Below are 26751 nucleotides of genomic sequence, written 5' to 3'. Positions count from 1 at the left end.
TACTTTTCTCTGTAGTGGAAGGGGATTCTGATATATCCTCTGAAGAGGATTATAGTCTAACTTTCAAAAATGGGCAATCACTACTGTTCCTACGGCTCCAACCTTGAAGATACTTATCTTCCAGGCTGACTCTGATGTTTCATTAGAACTGAGCAGGACTAAAAGCAATAGTAAAGGTAAGCATGCATACAGCTGGGAGTTCTACACCTAACTTCTAAAAATGATACACTGTTCCATTCAGGGGTAGACGTTCTTGCATAAGAGATAGTGCCTAATTTCTTTTTGAATTAAACATTACATAGCAATCAGCTGAAATCTAAAAAGTGTCACGTAGCTGCATTTTGTGCTTTGGTGAATTTGTTAGCAAGCCAGCACAAAAACATATTTGCACACATACAGTCAGACATAATGATATAGTAATATCCCATTAGGACCTTTTTAGAGAACTATACTGCTTGTGCAGTGCCTGAACCACTGAGGCACACAAAACCAGCATTTGCAGACACTAATAAGCTGAAGATGGCCAACAGAAAGTACAGAGGACTCTCAAATACCTCTGTCAACAATTTGCAGCTACAAACATCATCCAGTAGTTAGACACACAAAGTTTTTCCTTGCTTAAGGAAGAATTATTTAGGGAACACTGCAACTATACTCCCCTGCAATCAGTGTACTTCTAGAATACAACAGGTCTCCATTTCAGATATCAGGGCAGGAATACAGACTTGAACTCAGGACACCCATTTTCCTGTACAGTTCCTTAACCTAAAGGTGACTGAGTATTTTGAGATAAAATAAAAGAATTTTTACTGTTAGACCTGTTTCAGTCTCCATAAATACAGCATGTAAACATGTATACAACATTTCCATATCCTTGGAGCCTTGTAACCATCAAATAATTGATTAGAATGGGAGAGGCAGATATCTCTGACCATAAACAGAGACCTCTGCTCTCACTTCTCCATAGAGTAATGCTTTTTCTGGCAGGCATGCTCCAATAAGGTTTACTTGGCCAGATCCAGCAGGTGGAGAACACCTACTACCCTAGCACTCCCAAAAGATCCTAGGAAAAAGATAATATCCAAGATTGGTTCAAGTGATTTCAAATGTGTGCATCAACAAAGTCTAAGGGATATAAGGAGGCTGTAGCAATTGGTAAAAGTAGCCAGAACCCCAGCTGAAGTTAGTCCTAGCCCATCATCAGGAGTTAAACCTCAGAGTGAACTGTTCATCACTGTGACACAGGGCACGTAATAGGACAACAATGTCTCCTCCTGAACTTAAATCCTAATCTGTGGATTCCAGAATGAAATATCCTGACAGCTCAGTTCCCCACTCTCTGCTGACACAACACTAGATCTAGCCTAATCCTGCGGCAGTGCCAAGGCAGTCATTAAGTAAGCATTCCTTGATAATTCTTGCAGATCAGGGATAACTTTCACAATATCAGAGGACTTTCAGAATAGATTTTGCAGTTATCACAAGTCTTTCCCTTGTTTAAGCACTGAAAAACTTGTCTCCTGTAATTCTCTACCACATACAGTATCACCTAAGTAGCATCTTCCCAATGTTTTTAGATTTTTCCTTCCCACTGATGGAGGCAACAAGATCTTACAGCTCATACAATAACTGGAGACTAACAGTAGGAATTGGGCAAACAATTGTGGTAATTACATTCCATGTCTTTTACAGGCATTGAAGTTACCAAATTATAAAGAAGTAAAAATGCAGGAACTCATTTTAGCACTTAAAAAAAGGTGGTAATAACCTGCATGTTCATCTTTTAAAAGCTATGTGAAGTGAAGAAGCATTTGTAAGCTGTGTGTTCTATCATGAATATTCATTTACTGGTCTTAGGAACAAGGCAAGGAAAGAATGCTGTTCAACAGCTCAAATTTTTGATATTATATAGCTACTACTGGCTGACAGATATTAATGATTCTTGATGGAATACTTATCTTTGATCTGTTGCTGTAATCAACCAGCACATGAGCACCAGGCTATTAAAATATTTTTCTGTCAAGCTCACTTGACATGCTTTGAATAGTACACAGCCTCAGTGCTGGGTTGGGTTATTTTTTTAAGTTTTTGGGGTTTTTTTTGTTTTGTTTATTTTGTTGTTTTTGTTTGGATTTTGTTGGGGTTTTTTGTTGGGTTTTTTTTTTTAGTAAGAGAGTCTACCTGCAAACCACAAAGCTAGATTTTCTGGATAAGCATCTCTTGAAGCTGTTCCTAAATATCAATCGATGTTGAGCATTCAGGATCTAGGCACCATGGTTTCAGCCTCCTATGAAAAATGTGTCTCTGATGGATAACCATCCATCCTACCTTTCTCCATCTACACGCACACACACACACACACTCTTCTTTAAACCATTTCCCCCTGTCAAATTCTTGTCATCTACCTGGCCCAAAATGACTCTTCTAGAAGTTCTGCCCTCCTGTTTTCTCTCACCTCTTCCAATTTTCGATTCAGTACTCTGTCTTCCTCCAGCCTTTCACAAACCTGTCATGGGAGCAGTGATTTAGCAGTCTCTCTGCATCACAGAGCCTGCAAAATTTAAATCAACAGCTTAGCAGACCCATCAAAAAGGCTGCCAGACCTTCCTGGCCTCAATAGAGAAGCAGGGATGCAAGCCTAAGTAAGTAAGAGATGGAGGAACAGAAAGGAATGCAGGTGAGGTTAGGAACGCGAGACACAAATCACCAGATGATAGCTGAACTGGTCAAAAATACAGAGAGAGTTTAAATGTCCAGCTTTCTGTACAGTCTTACCTTTACTGACACCAATACCCCGAAGTCAAAAAGACACACTTCAGTAGCACTGTAGAGGGAGGGAATAACTACACAGTGGTATGGTATGTACAGAACACAGCAAAAGACATTCTGTACTAGTAAGATGTGAAGAGTTAGAGAAGCAAGGCAGGCAAAACAGAGACATGGAGCAGTTTGCATAAGGTCACACGGGAGAGTGTGTGACAGAACTGGGAACTCAGCCCAAACCTGCCAACTCAGGTCCTCTCCCCTATGCACTAGCTCCCACTGGCTCCTGCACTGTACTTGCAGTATTTTTCAGCACTGATGAGATAAGCAGCAGGGTTTTTTTCACCTTTTGCTTTGCCCTTTGCCTATGAGCTTACTTTCTTTGCAGTCCGTAACACCCATTTTTTGTCTCCAGAACCTTCTGCAACTTCTCAAAGCTAACAAGCACCAATTCTCGCTGAACGTTTGGTAATCAGCTGAGAGGAGAAAACAGAAACACTGTCTCTGTGTGAATCTCCATTTCTCTAGGAAAAAGAAATCATACCAAGAACCTGCTTAATGAAGAAACTGTTTGAGTTAGGATGACATTCACTAAAATCAGTAAGTGAAATGCAGCAGTAGTAGGCTAAGCAGTGGCTAACAAGCATCCCTAAAAGCTTTGTTTGAAGAGTGTGTCAGCATTGTGACTGCAATGCAAGATACTTTAGACTGTGCAAGTCCGATCAGAGAAACACAGTGCCTGTAATGACAAATAGTATGGTGAGAATGTTGCCTTTGCTAGAGGCTAATGAAAATAAACTGCTCATTTTTTATAACTTAAAGCAAATACGCTGTGATTTCTACTTACTTTTCTCCATTTTTTCAATGCTGAAAGCTTAGGCAATAAGCCAGAAAGATGAAAGAACAAACACTTTAGAACAAGCCAAGGGGACTAGACAACAAATCCAGAGAGATTATCACAAACGGCACTAAAAAGAACAAAAATGTTGGGTCCTAACAGTATCCTTCATACAAAGCCTGAGTAAACAGGTTGTCACAATCAGGGTGTGAAGGGGAGGGATAAAGTCCTTTTTGCTACTCTGTAGGCTGACAGAAAAGAGCTTCAAGAGCTTCTGCACAGCCACAAATCTCTGCACAGCATTTTCACTTGCCCAGGTTCTCCTCATCACTGTGCCATGAGGGCCAGCATCCCTCCATCTAGAGATCACTGCTCCACAGTTGGAAGGAGAAGAAAGACTGGTTCTTATTCTGAGCATGCTGCCAACATCTTGAAACATTTTTCTTCCCCAGCTGTGTGGCTCTATTTTACTAGGAGACTTCCCTATTTGACATTATTTTTCTACTACTGACAAGGTAGAGATGTGAAATCCTGAACAGTTCTAAACACTACCTAATTCCATGCTTCATATTACTGTGGTCTGAGAAGGGCACAGGGAAGAGAGAAGTTGCTCAGTAAACCATTTTTGACCAGAACCACCATCAGGATTCCCAAACCAGAATATTCAGGACTGTGTTTTCATATTCCTAATCCAAATGCAGGGGTGAGAAAACACATACGTGCATCACACAGAAGGCAGAAGATTCTTAAAGGAAGTCTTTTTATACTTCACCCCACACATTAAGAAGATGTCTCCCCTTCCAGATGATGACCACTATGATCTGAAAATCTCCAGCAGTTAATGCCCAGTCCTGACTCCCTCTGCTGGTACATGCATAGAGTCTCCACTTCCTGAGCCTTGGAAAAGGAGAAATGTGCTTTAGTGTTTTCAACAGCAGCGTGAGAGTGGGAATGTGTTGTCACAGCAGTTTCATGAAAATTTATGAATATTTTGTTAAGTGTTTAAAAAAACACTCTGGAATCTTCAAGTGTTCATTATCGGGTTTTTTTCCTTCCTGTATTATACTACCCTTGTACTGTCTGATAGATACTGTCCAGCTAGACTAAAGTTAGAACAGAATTAAGTTGCAATGCATAAAAAACCTTTACTTGTTTTAATCCATGGTTTCATATTCCACACAAAAAGGACAACTGCTAATAAAAGTCTTTTAAAAAACACTTAATCAACATTACAATGAGGGTGAAAGCACAGAGAAAGCTTTAAATACTAGAAGTTGCAAGCTGGAAGTATGGGACCTCATTAAAAGAGCACTGCACAAGAATGCTCAAGGCAAATGCCATTCAAACTTTTTTTACTCTGAAGTTATTTAATCGTCACAGCAATCACAAGGGATAAGGCAATGTATAAAGGAATTGCCTTCTGTAGGCTTGCTGCTGTTCAGTCTTCTGGAAAGGTATTCACTGTAAAAGTGCCATCAATTTAAAATGCTTCTCAGTTCTGAAAAGCAATCTTTTTAACCTGAGGCTTGATACACTTCAGGCTGCAGAGCACCCTCAGCTGAAACAAGTCAAGCGACATGGAGTTTCTGAGTGCCCCAAAAGACCAGAACCCCAAAATAGCATCAAACTGAAGTATTCAGCAAGTAGAAATACTTGTTTTGCACTCAGACATAAAAAAAAAAAAAGCTAAATGCCTCCTTTTGTGTGTGTCACCAACTCCAATAATCCACCATTAAGACAACTTAGTTTCTGCATTACTTCTTCCCTGAGCATTAAAAGCTAAGCCAGCAGTGCAGCACCAGGAAAGTCTATGATTCCATATAACACACAATTGCATGGAACAGCCCAGTTTCCCTTTTCACTGCATTTAGAGTCATTTAGACCGTTTTGCACAGACCGGATGAAAACAGACTACAAAACCAGAATGGAAATTTTTATAGACATATAAATTATTATAATTGCTACAAGACTGTGGACAAACCAGTCCTAGGTATGTGCTTAAGTACTCAAATTTAAAAGAGCTGAGTTATTCTGAAAAAGGTGTAGCAGCATCAAAGTTGACACAGGACTCACTCCACCAGAGTTTTAGTCTTTTCTTGCTGAAGTATCCATCTCCCCACTGTTTTCTGTTAGCTAACAGTCCATTCAGAAGACTTACACTTTTCCTTGCTTTCAGAAAAGCCACAGTCTGGCCCAGTCTTCCCAGCTGTATGTTCAGTGAATTGCTGTGAGGTGACACAACTGTAGTTGGATTACAGGTGCTCAGCTGAGCTGAACCTAGCTACTATCTCTGATGTTCAGCTTCTAGGCACAAACCCTTTGCATTGGCTTTATGTGCAATACATCTCATTTCTAAAACTAGTACCACCTTCTCATGTCCACACCTCCTTATCCCTCTAAGTTACTGCCCAAGTACCCCTGATGAAGGCTATTCAATTCAAGAAGAACTAACATAACCCACCATGTCATCAAATGATAGAGTGTATCACCAGGCTCCAGTTTAACAGCCCGACATGTGCAGTGTGTTTGAACTGTTGTTGCCTGGTCTAAAAAGTCAGTCCAATGGCTGGAGCTTTCACACAGAGAAACAACTAGACAAAATGATGAGTGGGGAAGGAAAAGAGAAGAAACTCCTCATAGGAGTCTCTCCCTCACTGGTACTTCAAGAAGAGCATCAGCCAGGCATCGCTCAGCTGACAAACACTGAACCACTACATAAACTCTTCTGCAACAACAATTAATGACCACTACAGTATCTCTGAGCAGAAGATAAAGGTGAAGCAACCAGAATTGAAGAGCACAAGATTTAATCAGTGAGTCTCTGCCATTATCTAGTTGCAAGGAGTCAAAGATGCTACATTTCTTTTCTACCTTGAAGTAAATTTAAAGAGTGCTTTCCACTGAAAATCCACGTGCTTATTGATTTGCACTAGGCTTCTGCAGACTTTCTAAACAGCAGAAACACCAAAATTAACTGCTCATTTCAATATGACTACCAAAGATGGGAATATCCCATAAAGCTCAGAAACAGTACCTTTACTCTCCTACCATGCTATGCCACTGCTGGTTCTGCCAAAGCTGATTCTGGAGCTCAGCTCCCAAGTCTTGCCCTTTTACAAGTCAACAGCTCTCCAAAACAAGCTGTGATGCAAAACAGCTAACTGTACTGGGGAAAAAATTATTAATGTTATAGCAGCAAAGCAAGTCTTTCTGTCAGGGTCTGTGTATCCAGCACAGCATCCATAAGCATAACACAAATTGCAAATATGCACCAAAAGGCAAATTAGTGTAAACTGGTGCAAAAGGCTCTCTCCTACCACCTTGGGGAAGTCACACTTTTAAGAGCTTCCAAAGAACAGCAGTACAGAAGTTGATCAATGCTATTTAAAGTTTTACAATACGGTTTTAATAACAGAAAGCTTGGTGCCAACATACTTGTATTGATATCACACACTCACTACTCTGCCAACGCAAAACAGCAGGTTTCAGAATGACCCCAACCGAGGGGAAGCCTGAAAGCGAATGATTAAACAGCCGCTGTCCAGAACAAGAGTTTAAGGTAACCAAACCCATACCTAGGTTAATTACAGCGTGCAGATATCATCAATAAACTCACAAATTACCAGTCCCATGTATCTAAAAATCCGTGTCTGAAATGAAGCACACACAGCACTCTTTGGTATGCCAGCAGATGCTTCCCTGCAGCATGCAGATGTGGTCAGCCTGCCCGGCTGGGCTGCAGGCACTAGCAGCTAAAAGGTGCCTGTATGTCTCAGCTTGGCCTCAGAGCAGTGACTTCTGGCAGCTAAACATGCCCATCTTTTCTTGAGTCACACTAAAGTCAGGTATCTCCCTGTCACTTCCATGATTCATTCTCTTGTGATTCATCCAGAGAAAGTAATACATATAATTTTTATGTCTATTCAGCACTTCTACTGACATTAAATTATGTATACTGCTAGCTCATGGAACGGTATAATCTTGTGTCTTTCAAGGCCAGCGTTTTCCAGTGGGTCACTATTAAATGTCCTTACACTGTTGGTAACTACCTTGAAAGGAGGCTCATTTTTCTTCTAAGAATTCTCCTGCATGAGTATTCTCTTGCTGCCCAATTTAAATTTCCAGTCCTTTTGTTCTTATGTATCTGCTCTGAAGATCAAAGTCTTGCTTTGTTAAATGGACAAACACCACCCTTGCACTCAGAAATGGCTGACCTTGATTACCTCAACTTGGAAATTTAAAGATTTAGAAAGTTAGGAACATGAGTCAAATGGAAAATAGAAAGAAAGTGTGTAGACAACCCTAATTATAGATGTTGCTACATTTTGTTTCTAATACTATCATGATGGTAGCAGACAGATAATAGCAGTAAAATCAGAAATGGTAGGAAGGACTCAGAACACAAGCAATAACATAAAACACATCATCACCCTGTGGGAGGCACAAAGTCATCAGTAAAAAAGCTCTTTGTTTCGGGGTTGAGGTTTTTTTCCCTTTCTAATGGGAAGACACTGGTCCAATCAAGCTGGTTTGAATTGATGATCATAGTCGTTATGCTCTGTTTACTTGTCTGATTGTATTTTTTGAAGTCCACAGTCTGAATTACAGCATACCCAGTGTATTCACCACACAATGATACAACACAGAAACAGCACAGAGATCACACAAGGAATAGAGAAGCACAGTATGGCTTTGTTGTTGCACAGATATCAGCGCTAAGCTTATCAGCTGATACTGGGAAGGTGCAGTCATCTCTCTCACTAGAGAGAATGCATATCTGCAAGTTGCAGCTCCTTCCTGACAGGATGAGAAAAATTAATGCCAGCATTGAAAGTGCAGTTGTTTCCACTAATAACTAGGGGGTTTAAGCTGGCAGAATTAGCCTAGGCTACTAGGCTTCTCAAAGTTCTTAATTCACATTTTAACTTTTACAGTCCCATCTAGATTTTCTCTATTAAACATCCTGCTTAGGTGCCATTGACATCTAGGTATGTACATCAACTTGAAAAATGATACACTCTCATGTCTGTCTTATTTCCTGTTGTCCAAGGTCAGAGTTTTCCAGTGGGTCACCAGTACACATAGTTATAATTCTTAAGGCCGGGTTTGCTGTGTTTTAGATGTGCTAAGTACTCATAGCTCTATTTTGTGTAAGAGGCTTAGCAACAAAGTCAGCTTTCATGTGTACCAAGTGGGGAAAATTGGAAGTTAAAACACAAATTATGAAGCACCCATGAAAACATTGGTCAAAATAACATGCTAAAGGTTAATAGAAAAATGATGTGACAATACATGCAGTAGTCTCCAATTCTGTCAACATGCAATTTTTTGTTTGAACATTCAAAATTGACATAATTTGAAAATATTCCTCAATAATATTATTATATGAGGAAGAGTTAAGTGCACTTGCAAGCAGAGATTCTGAGTCAACCTCTAAAGAAATCCAACACTCCGATGAAAGATGTTTTGCCTGCCTTTACTGCAAAAGCTCTCAAAACACTGGCAGCTCAGGGTCAGAGCCTTTGAAACTCCTCCCAGAAAACCTGAGTGGCGGAGAAATCTGTGCAAAAGTAAAGTATGATCCTTAGGATAAACTGGTTTTGTGGATCGCATGTTGATTATTTCCTTCAGTTGGCACACTTACATGCTGCCCTCTCTCTCCTAGAGAACCTGATCATTCAGAACTGGGGCACAGAAGAGCAGCTTGCTTCCCATACCCACCCCTGGACACAGACTCAGCAGAAACCATGAAGGAAACTTGCTGTTTCTCAGCTATAATTACAGCAAGTGCTCTTTTTTCACTTTAGATGAGTCTACAGCCTGTTGAACTGTGAGAAGCAAGCAATCCTGTAGCACTTAAAGTGACCTGCAATTAACAGGCATTTCAAACAGCAGGTCATTTGGGAAAGTAGCCGTGCTTTACAGGAATGCACTTGGTCCACCAGGCAACCAGCAACTGATGGCAAGGTCCTCCAAAGCTGTTAAAACAAAAATACTACTGTATAGCTACTGAAGGACAAAACTTCCCTGTTAGTAACTAGCAGAGGAATTTGCCTGTGTGGTCTCACGGAAACATTACTGCCTATCAATCAACCATTCTGTACATCGCTGCACAGAAAATGGTACAAACCAGATACTTTCCTATTAAAAGTAGAAAGCAGAATTTTCTGGCAGATAATGGTAGAGACAGCAATTACAGGAGGAAAACAACCCTAGCAGCACACAGACATTCACAAACATAGTCTCAGATTTAAGTTTTTTCTTTTTTGCCACCCATACTGCCTTCTTCTGGGAAGCAGCTTCATTCACTGTCCATTTACCCAAAATTAATCAAACTCTTCAGGTATCTCCAGTGTTACCTTAAAGCTTGGGCCTACAGACCCTGGCCCTAATCCCTCCCAAGCCCTACCGGGTCTGCACACTATGCTTGCATATTACTATGATGACAGTATTTGTGTCATCAACACTGATTTACCCATATTTGTGCAGAGTGTGCAAGGGTAGAAAGTTAGTTCTGTTCCTGACCAGTTCTAGCCCCCAGCGCATCAGGAGAAGACGAACTTCACAGCAGACTGCTGTCCTTCCCAAGTGAAGGTAAACTTCTTGAGAAGTATGGTTGCCCTCAGGCTCTCTTCCCTGCTTTTCTGAATGTCTTACCTGCCCCACTATTTCATTGGTCACTGAGCTAGTGAACTTCCCATTTCATTGAGCTGTGGACCCTTGCAATCATACCAGTACTCCATGTACTGAGCCATTCATATCTTTCTGCTATAGTTGCCTGCTGCATTTTCCATTTCAACCCAAATTGGTAACGACTCAGAGCATTTTATTCTGTCTAGCTGCCCAATGATACAACACAATGGTCCCATAAAACACTTGTCTTCCCTCCAGTATTCTGTATTACTGAAGTCTGCATATGAATAAAAGAGAACTCCATTCTGGATCTGAACTACATGCTCATGAAGGCAGATATCTTTTATATTGACATAATCACAATTGGAATTTCATACACTTTGTACAGTACAATAATGAAACCTGATAAAATCAGTACAGTCAACAGGCCATACTTAATTCATGCCACAGCATGCACTCTTCCTCACATAAGTATCTCAAATTCCCTTTTCAAATCTTTGTCTGCTTCAAAGCATCATGCTTCAAACTACACTTTCAGCCACAGAGACTGAAGGTGAGAAATATTGCTCATCTGTTGGACTACAGGTCTGCAACTAGTACAAGGAAACAACCATCTTAAACATTCACTGTGTAAGATTCTGTTTATTTTGGGAAGCAGCCAAAAAAGAAGTTTAAGAGTTTGAAAAGGAAAGAGGAGAAACCATAGTTTCAACTTCAGGTTCTATTTCTTTCTCTCAACACCTGCTCCCCCTTTTGTCCACCTACACACACCCCAGCATGAAAGCAAAAGAAGCAAGAGAAACTCAGTAGCTACATGCTTCCATCTCACACCTGTCTGTGCATTTACTAACAGACCAGCAAGAGCCCAAAAAGCAGATGGTCAGCTGTACTGTCCTGAAAGGACAAACTTCTGATGCCATCACTGAAAAACAGGACAATCCATCCACTTGGCAGCTTCAAGTCATACTCCAGAAGAAGCTTGGCAGTGTCATACAAATCTTTGCCTTGCAGGTACTGCTATTCCCATACTTCTAAACACAAGTGGAGAAGCTTTGATTTGTCTGTTTTAGTTTTCACAAGGAATGCGCTGTCTTCTCTTATACCAGTGAGGAAAAAAAAAAAAAAAAAACAAAAAAAACTGACCCACCTGCCTCTCCTTTCTTCCTGTTTTTCCAGAAAGCTCCCCTCATGGCCAGACAGCATATTCCTGTGTCATTCCCAGCCTGTACTGGGAACACAGCATGCTCGGCTGCCTCTCAGAAACACCTACATGAATTCAGTCATCATGGGGAACAAACAGAAGAAGCTGGGAAAACTATGTACAGTTATAGGGAGATGACCTCATTGGGATCACAGAGACATAGTGGGATGGTTCATACAACCGAAGCCCTGCAATGGATGAACACAGGCTCTTCAGGAAGGCCAGGCTGGGAGAGCAAGGAAGGGACAGTAATACTGCCCTTTATCTGAGACAGCAGCTGGATACATGGAGCTTTGCCTGGGGATGGTTCAGGATCCAGTCAAGAACATATGGGCCATGATTAGGGAGTAGACCAGCACAGGTGCCATTTAGTGGGTATCTGCAATAACACCCATTTGCACTCTAGCAGAACTTCAAGCTCAAGTTAAGACTGATGCTCTTTCGAGAGGCAGGTTCCTCTCCACGTCCCTGCACAGTCTAAATACATAAGGACAAAGAAGGGAAGATAGGTTATGGAATGTAACACCACAGGTTAACATCTCATATGGGTATGAGATTCAGCTCCTTTGTGTCACATTACATGGCAGTAGCAACTGGATCCCAGTGCCTCTCCCAGACAGCTTCTCACACAGCTTCCTGCCACTTAAGTTTACTGTATACAGGAAGGTTCAAAGTAGACATTATTTTCTCTGCATGAGCAGATCAGAACAGCATAATAGGCCAAAGGTGGCACATAGCTAGGTCTTTTGCTTTTAGCTGCCCACAGTCTGTGTGGCACCTATATGACACAGTGGCTTGCTCAAAGTAATTTGCCTATTTGGTAGTTCCTCTATGATTCTCACAGGAGGTTGCTAACTTTATGTGGAATATGACTCCCTTCCAGAAATGCTCATTTTGCCCTCCCACACTCTGTAGCTGTTACCTCATTATTAACCTGCAGTCAACTTATTTGCAAGGAATGTGAAAAAGCCAGTTCCTGGAAATTTTAGGTTTGGAATACTTAGTTCCTGATAAGATGGATTTTATAATTTTCTCAGTTGTGTGAAGAAAGGCTTTTATGAAGAAAGAGTAAGTAGAATCAAAAATATTCAAAACAAAAGTGAATCAAGGAATCAAAGCCTATTTACATCATTGCAATACAGGAAATCACCTTCCTTTCCCCTCCCTCTCCATTTGAATGCGCCAAACTGAATGAGAAGCGTAAAGTCCAATAAATGTTTAAGGGATAAGAAGTTCAAGGAATTACAGCTTGTAACAATGTCCCTCTCTAAAAGCAAGTGGGTAGAACAAGGTAAGTTAAGTATCTCTCCCAGTTCCATGTTTCTTATGAAATTCTCTCTGTTGGAGAAAAAAAAAAAAAAAAAAAAAAAAAGAAAGGAAAAAAAGAACAGGATGAAGCTGCTAGTGTGGGATGGCAAAGCTCAGAGCAGTGACAGGCCCAGAAATGAAGGTTTATGCAGGGAAGTGAGAGAAAAGTAGGAGGAAGGAACTGGTGGTCCATTATACAAAAGAGAATTAGAAATAGGAGAATGGCCACATCAGATTTAAGGTACACTTCTATGAACTATTCTCAGTGGATACTGTCTCATTTCCAACAATACAAAATCACTGACAAACCGGCATTGCAAAAGGACACAACCGGTGTGCAATGCAAAAGGACACACTCTGTCCAGGACCACACACACAAGTGCCACAGTAGACCTGACCATTAGGAGGTAGAATTCCATGCATTTGCCCTGAGCATGAAAGGGGTGAAAGACTTCGAAAAAAGGAAAATTAAGATAGGGTTGGTTCAAAACTGGAGCAAATGTGCTACTTCATATTTTACAAAAGTTGTACTAAAACTACGAACTGTCAATAAGCAATACAACTGTAATAAACAAGCTTACAGTTTTCAGAATTTATTTAATGAACTGCCTAGAAGCTCTGAGACTGTTTAAGGTCTTTGTGGAGCACAATGATGCAAAAACCCTGGCATTAGTTGCCACGATTTTGTAGTAAATCTTAATTTTACCAGAAAACAACTCACAAAAAAACCTCATTCAAGTTCAATTTCAAAGACAGAAATTAATTCTTTAGCTTAAGTCCAATCTTCTCTCCTTCAATTTGGCCTCTGGACACTTGGAAGGTGTTACCAATCTCCAGCTCCCTCTTATTTTGTAGTGAAAATGCCTCAGGGTCTTTCCAGTAACATTGAAGAACTATGAAACCATGACCCTGAATCATCCCACTCACCCACACTTATCAAGCAACCCACTTTTGCTTTTGAGATGGTGGCCAGGGAGGGCAAGACTTTCCTATTATCTGACCAGAAGAATTTACTTCCACACCACCTGGTGCAGTTACTGGTTTAATTTCAAAGAAGAAAAAAAGCATTCCCAATTCATGTTGAGGTAAGTAAAAACAGTCAGGTCTTAATACCTCAACTATTTCATTCTTTACCAGAAGGTACTTAGGATTTTAGACCCTATTGGCTGTGAAAATCCTTTGGTTAGAAGGATGAATTTTCTAATTTCCTTCCAGGCACTAGGACCTATTAATAAGTTACTTGCCTCTTTCCACATTTTTCACACCAATTGCAGTAAGAGTTGCAGTACTGCAGATAAAAGATACTGACATTTTCACATATATTCTGTATTTTCTCAGGAGATCATAGCTTCTTCCATCAGGCTGTTGCTTTTGATAGGGTATGTCTTCAGATAGCAAATCAAATTCAGATCTAGAGTATTTTAGAGCTCTCATCTCCAAGAAATAAACTGCATACTACCCACAGTGGCATCTACGTCTTCTAGAACATTACTTAATATTTTTATAAACTGACAAATCTTTCTTTAAAATATAAAACGCATTAAAATACATACATTAAAACTCACTGATCTGACAAACACAAATAATCCTTATTCATTCTCAAGATGTCATGAGATAGCTCATCTGAGTGATTAGGGACATATCATGATCCATAAACCACTTATTTATTACAGCTAGGCAAGCTGTTTCTACTCCAACATTTTGTAACCTACAGCAGGCCTGTTTGACTCCAGCAACAATTAGATATTAAAACAACCACATAATTTTTGAAGCTGATGCAGAAGTGAAAGGTGCTTAGAAGATGCTTCAGATTTTCTGTCATATTCCACATGTTAAATGACAAGTGGCTTGATGTGTCATATGAGTGAATGTTCTATTTTGCTATTTTTTCTGGTGCCCATCTAACTGGATTTTTCTTAGACAGCAGTGGACTTTGACATACAGATTATTCTCATGTAAAACCAAATCCTTCTCCAGGATTTCTATCCTTCAGCAATAGAGTTGCTGCTTAAGGAAAGGCCTCCTGGGACTGGAAAGAGAAAGAAAAATCTGTCATGCTTTTTGTGTGTTATAGGTATTTAACCAATTTCACAGGTGAGAATCCAGAACAAAATTTCAACAAGATGAACTATGCTCTTCTACATTACACTCATGTGCCTCTGTAATTAAGAATAAAATTATAAACAAACGCTCCAGGTTTGCTGCCCTGCATATTAAAACACAATATCTCTTGTAGATTCTTGAATGTTTCTTCACAGGAAACAAATCACTCATCTTGTATATTAGCCCCTGGTTCACCTGTCTGAAATATTCCTTCTTCCTTTTACGCTCCTCTGCCCTCTCAGTCCATGCTCTGGATGCATGGGGCACTTCCCTCTCAAACACTAACTTGAGTTAATGATGTTCCTTCAGAAGTCAAAACAAGTTGGTTGAACATGCTGATGAAAGTTTAACAGAGCCAGCACATTTCAGTGTTTTAAGTCTACTTATAAGAAGAAATGTTAGAAATGGCCTAAAGAACGCAAAATTCTGCACTAATAAGCATGCAATATGAAAGATACCAGGTGAAAAAGAGAGACACCCACAGCTGGGGTACCTATTTATTTTCCTTATCCTCGTCATTACTGTTAAATAATTCAAGGCAAAAATTTAGAAACACTATGCAATAAAGAGAAAAAAGGCAATTATCTATAACATTACTGTAGTGTGAGCTCTCCCCCATATGCCAAAAAATCCCAAACCATTATCACTTTATAGCTTTCATCTTCTCTCCTGTCAAACAGAACTATTTTTTCTCCATTTGCATTTACAGTTCTTTCAAAAGTTGTCCAGTGTCTTGGAGATAAAGGTTAAGCTCTGCAGGAGATAACAGACTAAAAACCTTGAGAATGAAGAATTTTCACAAAAATCTCACTTCAGAAATTATCCTGATTGGATTTACATGATACTGACAGTGATTTGGCATAAAGTTTCCTGGGAGTCTTCCAGCAATTAAGTTCTAGTATATTCTGAGGTAGGACCATTCCCTAGATCCATTAGGCTGAAGTACAGCCTGAAATTTTTTAAGTCATTAAGGCAAGATGACATATCATGAGAAGATTCATCAAGCATATACATGCAACATAGCACTGGAATTTTTCTCTTCTTTTTTCCCCACAACCAAAAGTACGTGGGCAATTTACCCTTGCCATTTGCAATTTACATTTGTGGGAAATTTAATCTCAATAGTTTAATCTAGTTTTAATCTGGTCATATACACTTTAAATAACAAGAAAAGAACATTGCTTACTCATTTTGCATAGTGAGAAATAATATCTTACACAGAGTTAGTTTATGTTTCCCCAAACCAGGCCAGGAAACAAAGTACTACTATATTAATATACTCACAAAACCCATTTTCTTTCTTCTATAAATATTACTTTGAAGTGTGTTGTGGTGAGATGACTAACTCCATATGAATGGGCCTCTCCTCATATAGCCATGGTCGTTAGCTAAGACAGATTTATTACAGCACTAACGCTGGTGTTGTGATCCTGAAAAAACCTTCCAGTCCATCTCAGCCTGGAGACGATGATTTTTGTAAGAATTTGCTATTTACATACATGTCACCTAAAATCTGCCCTTTTGCTGGCTTTGACACCAGTGTTTTATGTTTCAGTAGAAGCAATCCTTAAAAAATCTGCAGGCCTCGGGCATCCTTGTCCAAAGAGGAGGCAACTTTTAAGAGCTACAGTTCAGGGTTTGGAGCTCGCTGCACTGTGAAGTCAGTCAGCACTGGTGGCATCTCGCCAGCATGTCCTGTCTGTACTGAGTACCAGTGATGTAACTCTGTATGGGGATCAGATGCTCTGGCTCATCGGTGGATTTGAAAATGCCACCACGACCTCGTGCAGTCCCATACTTTTCTATGAGTGATACCCATGCACTCCACTGAAAACTGCATCCCTTAGGACTCAACTGTCTGAAGATTTGTTTATATAGCCAAAAAGGCTAAAGCAGTGTTCACTATCCATTTGTTTTTTGTTTTTGTTTTTTTTTTAATCACAATGACTTTGGGGTCTGGGTTGTCATAGGTGTTTTTTCGTTGTTGTTGCTTGGAAGATTTTTTTCTTTGGTTAGGGTTTTACCTTTTTTTTTTTTTTTTTTTTTAAATTCATTCTTCACTCCTAACAAGAAAAATTGAGGTATTTTCACATTTAGAGATAACCAGACCAAATCCTGCCCTAATATCCAAACCCTCCTTCTAACTGTCAGAGAAACTCTATCCAGATATTTTGCTGGCTCTACCTCTTTGCTGTAACTTGGTGTAGCTGAGAAACGTATCCATGACACTTCTGGTGGTTAATACTAATGGAGAAAGCATCCAAGAAAAACATTCAGTAATCCCAAACAGTTTTTTAACAATTATAGCAGTAACACACCAGCTCTTCAAATATCATGACTAGCTTCAAACAAGAAGTAACAAAGCACAGCAGAGAAGGGTGAGGGAACAGATCTGCAAAGACACCCTACTTATTAAAAGAAATAAAAAATAAAAATAAAAATTAAAAATCCAGGCCTTTAAATCAGGAATTACTATCTTGAATAGTGTTGCTGGTGGCTAAAATAGATGGGAATGAAAAGCAATGCAAAACTATCAGCCATATGGAAAGTGTGCCAACCGCAACCTCAGTGGCTAGCAAGAAGTCTGTGGCATCTCAGAAATTTTTGTCATCTTGCCACGGTTACTGACAAAGAGCAGGTATCCAAGAAACCACTTTTGCAAGGCAAGGTTTCTTCTTCCTTTCCCAGCATGTCCCCAGATCAAAACATCGCACTTGCAATAACCATGAATACAGAGAAAGTTGCTTTGGATTTGAAGTCTCATAGTCTTTTGTGCCCAGCCCTTGAATGACAACCTCAGCAAACCCAGCCAGCACATGGTACCTGGCTGGCCCTCAGTTTCAGCAAAACCAATTTCAACATGCCCCTGCCCAGCATCCCCTAAAAGCAATAGTAGGAGTACATGTGCTTCTCTTACAATTAGGTTATGTGTTTGGTAAATACACACACAGGATGGCCACATCCATTTGCTCTAACCACTGATGAACTGCATTATGAGGGGAAAATCATGTTCTGGAACATCATCAAACATGATGCTACAATGCATCCATATCTTGTTCAGGCATTTCAATAACTACAGTCTAGTTTTCATCAGTTCCTGTCTGCGCTTGTTCACGAGAGCCTCTGAACATTTCCTACCCTGCTGGGGGTCACCAAAGCACACTAATCCTCTGTCAGGCTGTGAAAGAGCAGCGCTAACCTGTGTGTCATGACACCAGCCACCAAGGTTTTCTTATAGTTCAGAGGGATGTTCACATTACCAGAGCAGATTTCTGTTCCTTTCAGCAAGAGTGCTGTAAATAAAACTATCCAATTATGTTTTCAAATTTACTTAATGTTATCCTCATTCCTGTTTTTATGTCTAATGAGAAAGAAGCTATTCACAGAAAAAGCTGAACAAAGCTGAGACAGCTACTCCACACTCCTGGGATCTGTGTCTACCTTAATCAGAGACAACAGCTGAAGTGCTGCAGGACTGCATGATGCTTGTGTTGCGCATGATCAATGAAGATGAGTGATTTTGGTCTCTGGTCTGTTTTGATTAATGAACTCAGTGGCTGAAAATTTACTACAGTATGTGAGCATGTGTGTCCTCAAGTCTGACTTTTTAACTCCTACTTTTGTTCTTTTTCCATGATACCTCTCTCTATCTGGTCTAATTATAGCGTTAACAGGGGAATTTATGATTTAGTTTAGCATTCAGACAAGCGCCTTGTCCTCAGTGAACTTCATAGTTTGGATGAGTCAAGCCCTGTGGTTCCAGGAAGTTCCTACCTAACAAGGAGAATTTAGCATGAACAGGCATCAAAAGCTTGGGATCTTTCAGTGCAACTAGGAACACTAACAAAAGCCCCCGAAAGTATAGATTTTGCTCAGTTTCTTAAAATCCAGATAGGCAAGCATCCATCAGCATTATGGTATGTTAAAAGTGGAAAATGCAAAGCATTTTTAGAACCGTTCTTCCCTACTCCACCTGCACAGCAAGGGGATTGCTGACACAGGGCCCAGATGTGAAAGCTGCAAATGGAAGTCCTCAGGTTTCTGCTATTGCTTAGGAAAAAATAAACAATACGCAAGCCAACCTGACAGCTTCACTGAACAAAATATATGAGAACTGTTATTTCGAAGCATATGTCTCCACAGGGAAGAAACTAAAAATTGAAATAGCTTTTTTCCACCCCAAGTATTAAAATGGAAAATATATATCTTTCCACAGACCCAGACAGTGGTTTTAAACCTGGTTTTATGTAACATCAGCCTCTCTGAAAGATCTGTCTGTAGACATATTCCCTATTAATTAGCAATTTAGTGGCCATCTGCGAAAAAGGATAAGCAAATATGTTTTGATTCATTTAAAATGAAGCTGAGGAGTTAACTGCTTTTACTTCCAGTAGTAACACTCCTATTTCTCTATATATACACACATGCACTCAATAATTAAAGTGAGGCAAACCTATGCAGGTCAGTTCATTGGCAGATGTGAAGACAATTTGCTTTACGAAACTATAATTTACCGTATGTTCAGGAAAACCAGCTACATAGCAATATGAATTGTGCATCTTATCAGAAGCATTAAGCCTCCACAGAACAGAAATCCCTAAAAGCAGCCACTGAATACTTCATCCCTATTTTACAATAATTTGTGCTTCCCAAGCAGATGCACATTATTTGAGGTCAGGAATCAAGAGCATTTTTCACCTATCCACATCCCCCTTCAGTGGATCTGACCAATGGATCATACATACCCAGGGCTACATGGTGAGTATGCTGTCCTCCTTCACAAATCTAATTAGGGGTTGTACCTCCCTATGTCAAAATAACCCAACAGTAAAACACTTTCTCCCTGAAAACTGAAGCCACAATGACTTCAGTAGGACAGCACGTGCAGGCATTGCATTTGAGAGTGCAAAAACACCTCCCTGCAGAAGGTGGCCCCAAAGCAGAGACCAGGATCGCTGAGACAAACCCACGCTTTCTTATGCTTTGTCCCTAGTGTAAAACCAACCCACCCAGCCAGCCCCACAGGCTGAATACCCACACGTAGTTTATTCACCTCAACCATCCCTTCCCAGTGCCCACACACTCCTAACATGACATACCCACTCTTCCTTCTACAAGCTCACATATCTTAAACTTTTTACTCAGCCAAGATTTGCATTCAAGTCAGCCAAAATTCCCACCGGTCCAGGACAGCTTTACTAATATATCTCTAAATTTTTAATTAAAAGTTACCTGGATTTACTATTTGGATTTATAATGAAAGACTGAATAAAAAAGAAAATTGAAGTGGTCTTATGTACTTATTTTAAACAGCTATCTGACATTTTAGTAAAGGACTATTACTAGTGGTCGGTGGGTCTACAGAGAGTTAGTGTAACACATATATTTCTACTACATGATCAGCTTTAAAGAAGAAGCAAGCAGTGAGCAGGAGGGGATATATCAGTGGCTGAGCAGCAGAGAAAACCAGATTTTGTCTTACAGAAGGTGGAACATAATTAGAGAGTATTAAACACACATGGAAGGACACTAGTTCTGAACTGCTTATGCTTTCAAATACCTGTAATATTTCTGAGCCCTTCTGACACAAGCACCCTGTTTGGATGTCACCACAGTCCTGTGCTGACCACACCACAAGCCGTTCAGTAGGTTTGCCAGTAAATATAGCTATACATGTCTTAAAACCATTTGTTCACACAATACCTCCTCTCCTGAAACAGAGGCTCACACAACACTCCAAGAATAAAGAAGAAAAGTACTGCTGCTATCCACAACTTCCCTCCACAGAAACTAAGAAACTATTCAAGATACTTAGCCAGTAAATCAAGTAAACCAAACCAAAAGTAAAAACTAAGTTTGCTAGAAACAAGGACCAGAAAGCCTTGAAAAACTGTGCTACCTGGCAGTGCTTCTCAGGGTAGCACACACCATGTTCGGGCTTCCCCAGAGATACAAGAACTTTGCACAATCAAATCCATTCTATTAAAAATAATTCTAGAATACCAGACATGGAGAAAAAAACACAAAAACAAAAAACAAATATATGCTCTCTTTTTTTTTCTTTTAAGCATCACAATACATGTGCACTCTCTCTCTCTGTATGTTTACACATACGCTATGTACTTATGCATGTATACGTGTGTGTATATATATATATAAAATTTATTTAAACGCACTGAGTAGGAAGAGTTCACACTTCTAAAAGTAAATTCTTCCTTTCCCTCCACTTGATGACAACATCTGAACTCCAGGGAAACAGTTCTTGAATGCCCCTACCAAACCATGGTGTCACGGCTCATGGAGCAAACTGAAGTCAAGACCACTGACACCAAAAATCAGAGAGAGGGTGCAAAGGCAGTGCTATGACCCTAAACTGGAGCCAGGAACAAGCAAGCACCATGCTCTTGTAGTTTCTCAGTCAGCCACCAGCAGGAAGCAAGTGCTCACAGTGCACCAAAGTGGTACCTGCACATTAACTTTGTGTAGGGCACCTACTCATACAGCCCACAAAAGAAAGGGGGGTGGGATGTCTCAAACACTTTCACACGATGACCACCATCTCCATTTCAGGAAAATTCAGTTTCTTTCACAAATAAAAAGAAGATTCAAATGTCAAAGGTGATCTTGCTAATAAAATTGTGACTGTAAAGGTTAGCTGGCCACCACATTGTTTAACAAGCCACTAGTTTTTTGACATAGCACTTTTTGATATTCAAAAAGAGCAGATAAGACGACACACAAAGAGAAGGAAATGCTATAATTTTCTTTCCGCTCATCTAAATCTGTCCCCATCAGGCTAATGGAAGTTTTACTATTTATTCACAGGAGGCTAATTGGACCAAGGGGAAAAAAATACCCTCCTATTAAAAATTTTCAGTCTATTTAAAGTAAAATTTTGCTGGAATCACTTTGAAATATTAATGCTGGCAGTTACATATTTGTCCCCAAATACTTTTTCTTTTTTAAGACACTATAGTGGCAGTTTTGGAATCTCAAAACCAATCTTCTTAACATATTGTCTTACTCAACTAAACAAAAATGGCAACATCCTCAAAGAAAGAGTGACAGGGTTGTTTCCATTTCTTATATAAAAGGTTGCAAAGTGACTTCACTTCTTTCACTGGACTATTTAAATACATAGGTATGTATTTTGCCCACACTATACCTAGCCACTTAAAAAACAAGATAAAGTCACACAGTTCTTAAAGTATTATCATCTAGTAGGGAAGAAGTTAATGGAGTGACATTTGAGGCTGGACTCAGCAAATCCCACCTATCTTCAATCATAGTTTTAGATAGTCAAACAATTAGGTGCTCTCTGCATCCTTCATGAAAAGAAAATGGCACTCCCTGTGCTACTGAAAGATAGCAGTAGCTTTTGATAATGCGCCACTAGATAGGTGCTAAAATAAATAGTGTTAATGGTGAAGTATAAGTGAGAAATCATACACCCTTTTCCTTTTATTAGTGGGCAATAGCACATTAGCAGAATTGATTTGAAATTGCTTATTTCTGATGCTTTGGATACCCACAGACCCTATCCATCACACGTGCAAATCTATGTGATCTGACATCTGCAAAATGAGGATCGTAACAGGAACACATAGCCAGCAACTGCATTATAAGGTCTAGCACAGCTCATAACAAGCATGTTATTTGGCCGGAGACAAATATGAATTTTTCCGAGTGATGTACAAAAACTGTAGCCAGGAAGCTTCTTTTCCCTCCCCCACATTTATCCCTGATACATTTGCTATGTACCTTTCAGGTTCCCAACAGATCAGACAAAATTCTTATAAAATAGCCCTAGTTCAAGCTTAGATCAATGTTTGAGAGATTAATTCTACAGGCAAAATAGTGTTGCTGTAACATCAAAATTTTATGGTGGAAGAATGTCAATCAACAATTAAGCTTTAAATAGCTGCAAACAAAACAAATCAGTTTTGTCCCTCCCATTCTGAGGAACAAATGACCACAGCTCAAAATTTCATGATGTTAAAAGCTATCTCTCTGAATTTTGCAGTGTCTTGATTAATTCAAAGATTGGATTATTTAGTTGCCATTCCTGCAAACACATATTGGGAATAGTCTTAATGGTTTCCAAGTGGTTATTCACAGGTTAGAAATGTAAGGTTCCAGAAGTCCAAATACAAACAAAATTGTTTCCCTCAATGTGATTGCATTCATGAGATTTAAAATTGCCAGAACACCAATTTTTACAACTTGGTGAAATTAAAGTTGATTTTAGAATTCAGAGCAGATATTTATCAACACTAACCTTGCATAAATTCAGTTACTTTCCACCACATTTTCATATGAAGAGTTTGGAACAGGTACAGCTCCAAAATATCCCCAGGTACATTCTTGATTTTATGAAGATTATGTTCATTCAGTATTCATAATACTAAATAACAATACTGAATAATACAAGCTATTCTTGTCTAGCTAGTATCATAAGCATAACCCAACGAACAATAAGCCAAAGGTCAGGATATTTCTTATTAAACAGGTACCTTCATTAGGAAATATGTTTGGAAGTCTATTTTGTACTACACTGCTACACTGCCTAATTTACCCTCTCATGAGGAAACAAGGTAATTTTCTCCAAGTTTTATATAAATCTCCCTTCTGCTATGTGGGTGTTTTATTAGGATGATGGGACTCTTCACAGTGGAAGAACAAAATTAACAATTTTACAGCTAAAATATCCCAATCCCTACACGGTCAAGAATGCTTGTCTTTATACTTCTTCTCACTAACCTTCAGCCTGCTTAACACTGCACACGTAATCTCAGTACACAATTTCAGTGTTGCTGTAAAATGACACTTCAGAATCAAAGCTTCACATTTCTATCATAACAGGCACTGTGCTGCTAATTGAGTTTCAATATATATTTGGTTTTAATTTTCTGCTTTAGCAAGGACTGACTTTTTTCTCCTCTAGATGTAATATTAACATACAGAAGCTTCTCTCTTTCTCCATATAATGATATGCTCTTCCACATACAATGTAGATATTTTTTCCCTTATTTTGGTTCAAATTCCACCCTTATCAAGACAAACAGGACCTAGTTTAACAGTGGCCACCATATGGTTCTTAACTCCAAGTAGCTCTCAAGGCACTTTGAGTGCATATCCTGCATTGACATGACAACACGACCAAAAGCTGGACAGCTTGGCAGTATGAATCCTTTGTGACAAGGAAATGTGAGCCAGAGGTGCCCGAGGACAGTGTCATCCCAGTTACTTCAGGATCTCACTGCATGCTCAGCCCACAGTGAAGTTTGTGGCCTCCAGAGTGCTACTGTTCTCTCTCCCTCACAAGACGCTCCTGGACCTCCTCCTACTCACCAACCCAATTGTCCAATATATATAGCTCCCAGACATGCAAAGATTTTGACACATACCAAATGGAGGCACAAAGGTTATCTGTGCCCACTGTGGTGCATTAATTTTTAATGCTTCAGGCTTTATATATTTTACCATTTACTTACAAGAGAATACCGAAAGGATATTGACAGAATATTGCTTCCAAAATGACTGAATTTTTTGCTAGTCAGTAATGCTCTCACTTGTGATTTTAAAACTAACCAGTAAGAAAGTGTGTAATACCTATATTTCTACCAAAAATATTTTAAGCTACATAATAATATTTGACACTATTCCAGATGTTCTTATGATATCATTATTCATGACACACAGCTATTTGGCATTGTGTGAGAGACAGAATCTCTAATACTTACAGCCAATCATCATCATAGCAACAGCAAAGATCTTCTCCCCATCTGTAGTTGGAGCAATGTTCCCAAAACCAACACTGGTGAGGCTGGTCATCGTAAAATACAATGAGGAGATGTAGACTGAATCTTTGCTTGGTCCGCCTTCCCATTTTCCAAAGCCCGATGTGTTAAATCGGTAAGGTGTTCCTATTGACATTCCCAGCTGATAGAGCCAGCTCTCAGTTCGGATCGTGTTTGTATCCTCATCGATAACTTCATAGTCTCCTATGCTGTACCAAATGCAGGCCAACCAGTGTGCTGCCAGACCAAACACACACACCAGCAGAACCAAGACCGCTGCTCCGTATTCAATGTAGTGGTCCAACTTCCGAGCTACACGACCCAGCCGAAGCAGCCTGACCACTTTAAGTGAACTGAAGAGGCTACTGATGCCCTAGAAGGATAAAGCACAGTGACCGTTAGAATTTAATATTAAAGCAACAATATTCATAACCGTGGTTTCCAAAGACACGAGGTGATCCATAACAAATAGATGGTCATCAGATACCTGAAAAGAGAGATTGTGAAACATTAAAAGGTTAGTGATCCTTTTCAGGGATGGATATATGCACTCTTGTCTCCATCCACTAACATTTTGTGGGTTGCTCTCTGAACCCCCCTTTCAGTTTATTTGAATAGGTCTACAAATGCATTTGTAAAGACTTCAAATGACAGGCTATTTATTGCACGTCCAGTTGCGCAAGTAGATCGTCCCTGAGAATCCTGATGCTACTTTAGCCTGACTGAAAATAAATGTGGAAGTCACTGACCATTAAACTATACAAATCTACTATTGAGAGGAACATAACCAGGCACCAATTGAATTCACTCCAGCATTTGGAGTCATGAACCTCTTGCAGCTATTCCTGCCTTCCTTCTGATCCTGGGCAACACGTGTCCTCTCATGTCTCAGATACAACACAGTTTGCAGTATTTAGGTCAGATATACCAGGAAGGCCAAAAACCACTTGAAGTATCTGGTGATTTGTAGTTTTTCAGTGTAACAGTGCATTCCTATGACTTTTATTTCGTATAAGAATTCACACAGATAGTCAGTCCTCTGACATTTCTTACATGAACTACACAAAGCTTAACTATTTCAAATACCCCACTGCCTAATCCCCACATCATATTGGTTTTATGACAGCTTTGTTATCAACGTATTATTTCTGTGCTGATATTAATATGGCTCCCATAAAACAGAATTAAGGCAGCATGTAGCACTCTGTATTGTTAACTTCTAGGCAGATTTGCAATTCCATACACAAGAAGTTGCACAAAAAAAACCTCAAAGCCATTTGGGGCACGAGATCTGAATAGCCTTTCACAAAAATCCATTCTTTTTTTTCTACTCCTTCTTATCAAGACTGTTTCATACATAGAAGTCTGATTAAAATTTAAGCAGACTGGTTTGATGAGTATATTTCTGGAAATGCGTAATTGCATACTTCTGGTCACCAGCTTTTACTGGAAGTTTGTTTATTCCTGCATAAATACAACTGCTTCAGTATCTTAGGCTGGTTCAATGTACTAGAAGAGATGTTTTATTAAATAATTACATAAAGCATATTGACTCATGTTCCCCAGGACTGCAGCAATGTATTTCCCCTTTATCTCATGAATTTGTCATGATTATATTGACTCATTTTCATAGACAGATGTAATTTGTTACCTGGGAACACACTATCAGTTTCTATTAAGTACTTGGACAAGAGCTAACACAACCAGGGGAGGGAGAGAGTAAAAAGGAAGAACAAAAAAGAGAAAAAAAACAACCTTCCTTTAAATCAGAGATATTTGCGGAGATCTAGAGGAGACCAAGTGATCTATTCTTTTAATGATTATCTGTGCCAATCTTTTCAAGTCATTGATGTAAACATACCTTCACAAAGTAAAAGTTAATTTCCATTTTCCACTCATTCCATACTCAGCTTTGTTCTGTAAACAGTAGAGCAAAGCCTTGATGTCAATTCAGAGAACACGACACAGAATGCATAAGGCCTTCATTTCCAGGGGAGGGAAAGCAGGTACTTCTGAACACTCAGTGCAGAGAAGAAAAGCAAAGGGGAAATCACAAAAAAAAAAAAAAAAACAATAACCTGATAACCATATTTTAGAATTGGATA

At 39.5% G+C, this 26751-nt stretch overlaps 1 protein-coding gene across 3 annotated transcripts in view; it reads right to left on the bottom strand.

The window, feature by feature from the left end:
- KCNH1 (potassium voltage-gated channel subfamily H member 1) overlaps window positions 1-26751 on the bottom strand; it is a 185562-nt gene that overhangs the window by 107249 nt on the left and 51562 nt on the right. For all 3 annotated transcript variants that reach the window (XR_006165065.1, XR_006165064.1, XM_042789835.1), the window contains exon 7: window positions 24590-25019. Coding sequence is in view for 1 of the 3 variants with exons in the window: in XM_042789835.1 (XP_042645769.1) it covers window positions 24590-25019 (430 nt within the window). In the remaining 2 variants the exon portion in view is untranslated. The remainder of the gene's footprint in view (window positions 1-24589; window positions 25020-26751) is intronic.

Source organism: Tyto alba, unplaced genomic scaffold (assembly GCF_018691265.1).
Source record: "Tyto alba isolate M040663 unplaced genomic scaffold, T.alba_DEE_v4.0 Super-Scaffold_16, whole genome shotgun sequence".
Taxonomy (NCBI): domain Eukaryota; kingdom Metazoa; phylum Chordata; class Aves; order Strigiformes; family Tytonidae; genus Tyto; species Tyto alba.
This window is presented reverse-complemented; position numbering and strand designations above follow the sequence as displayed.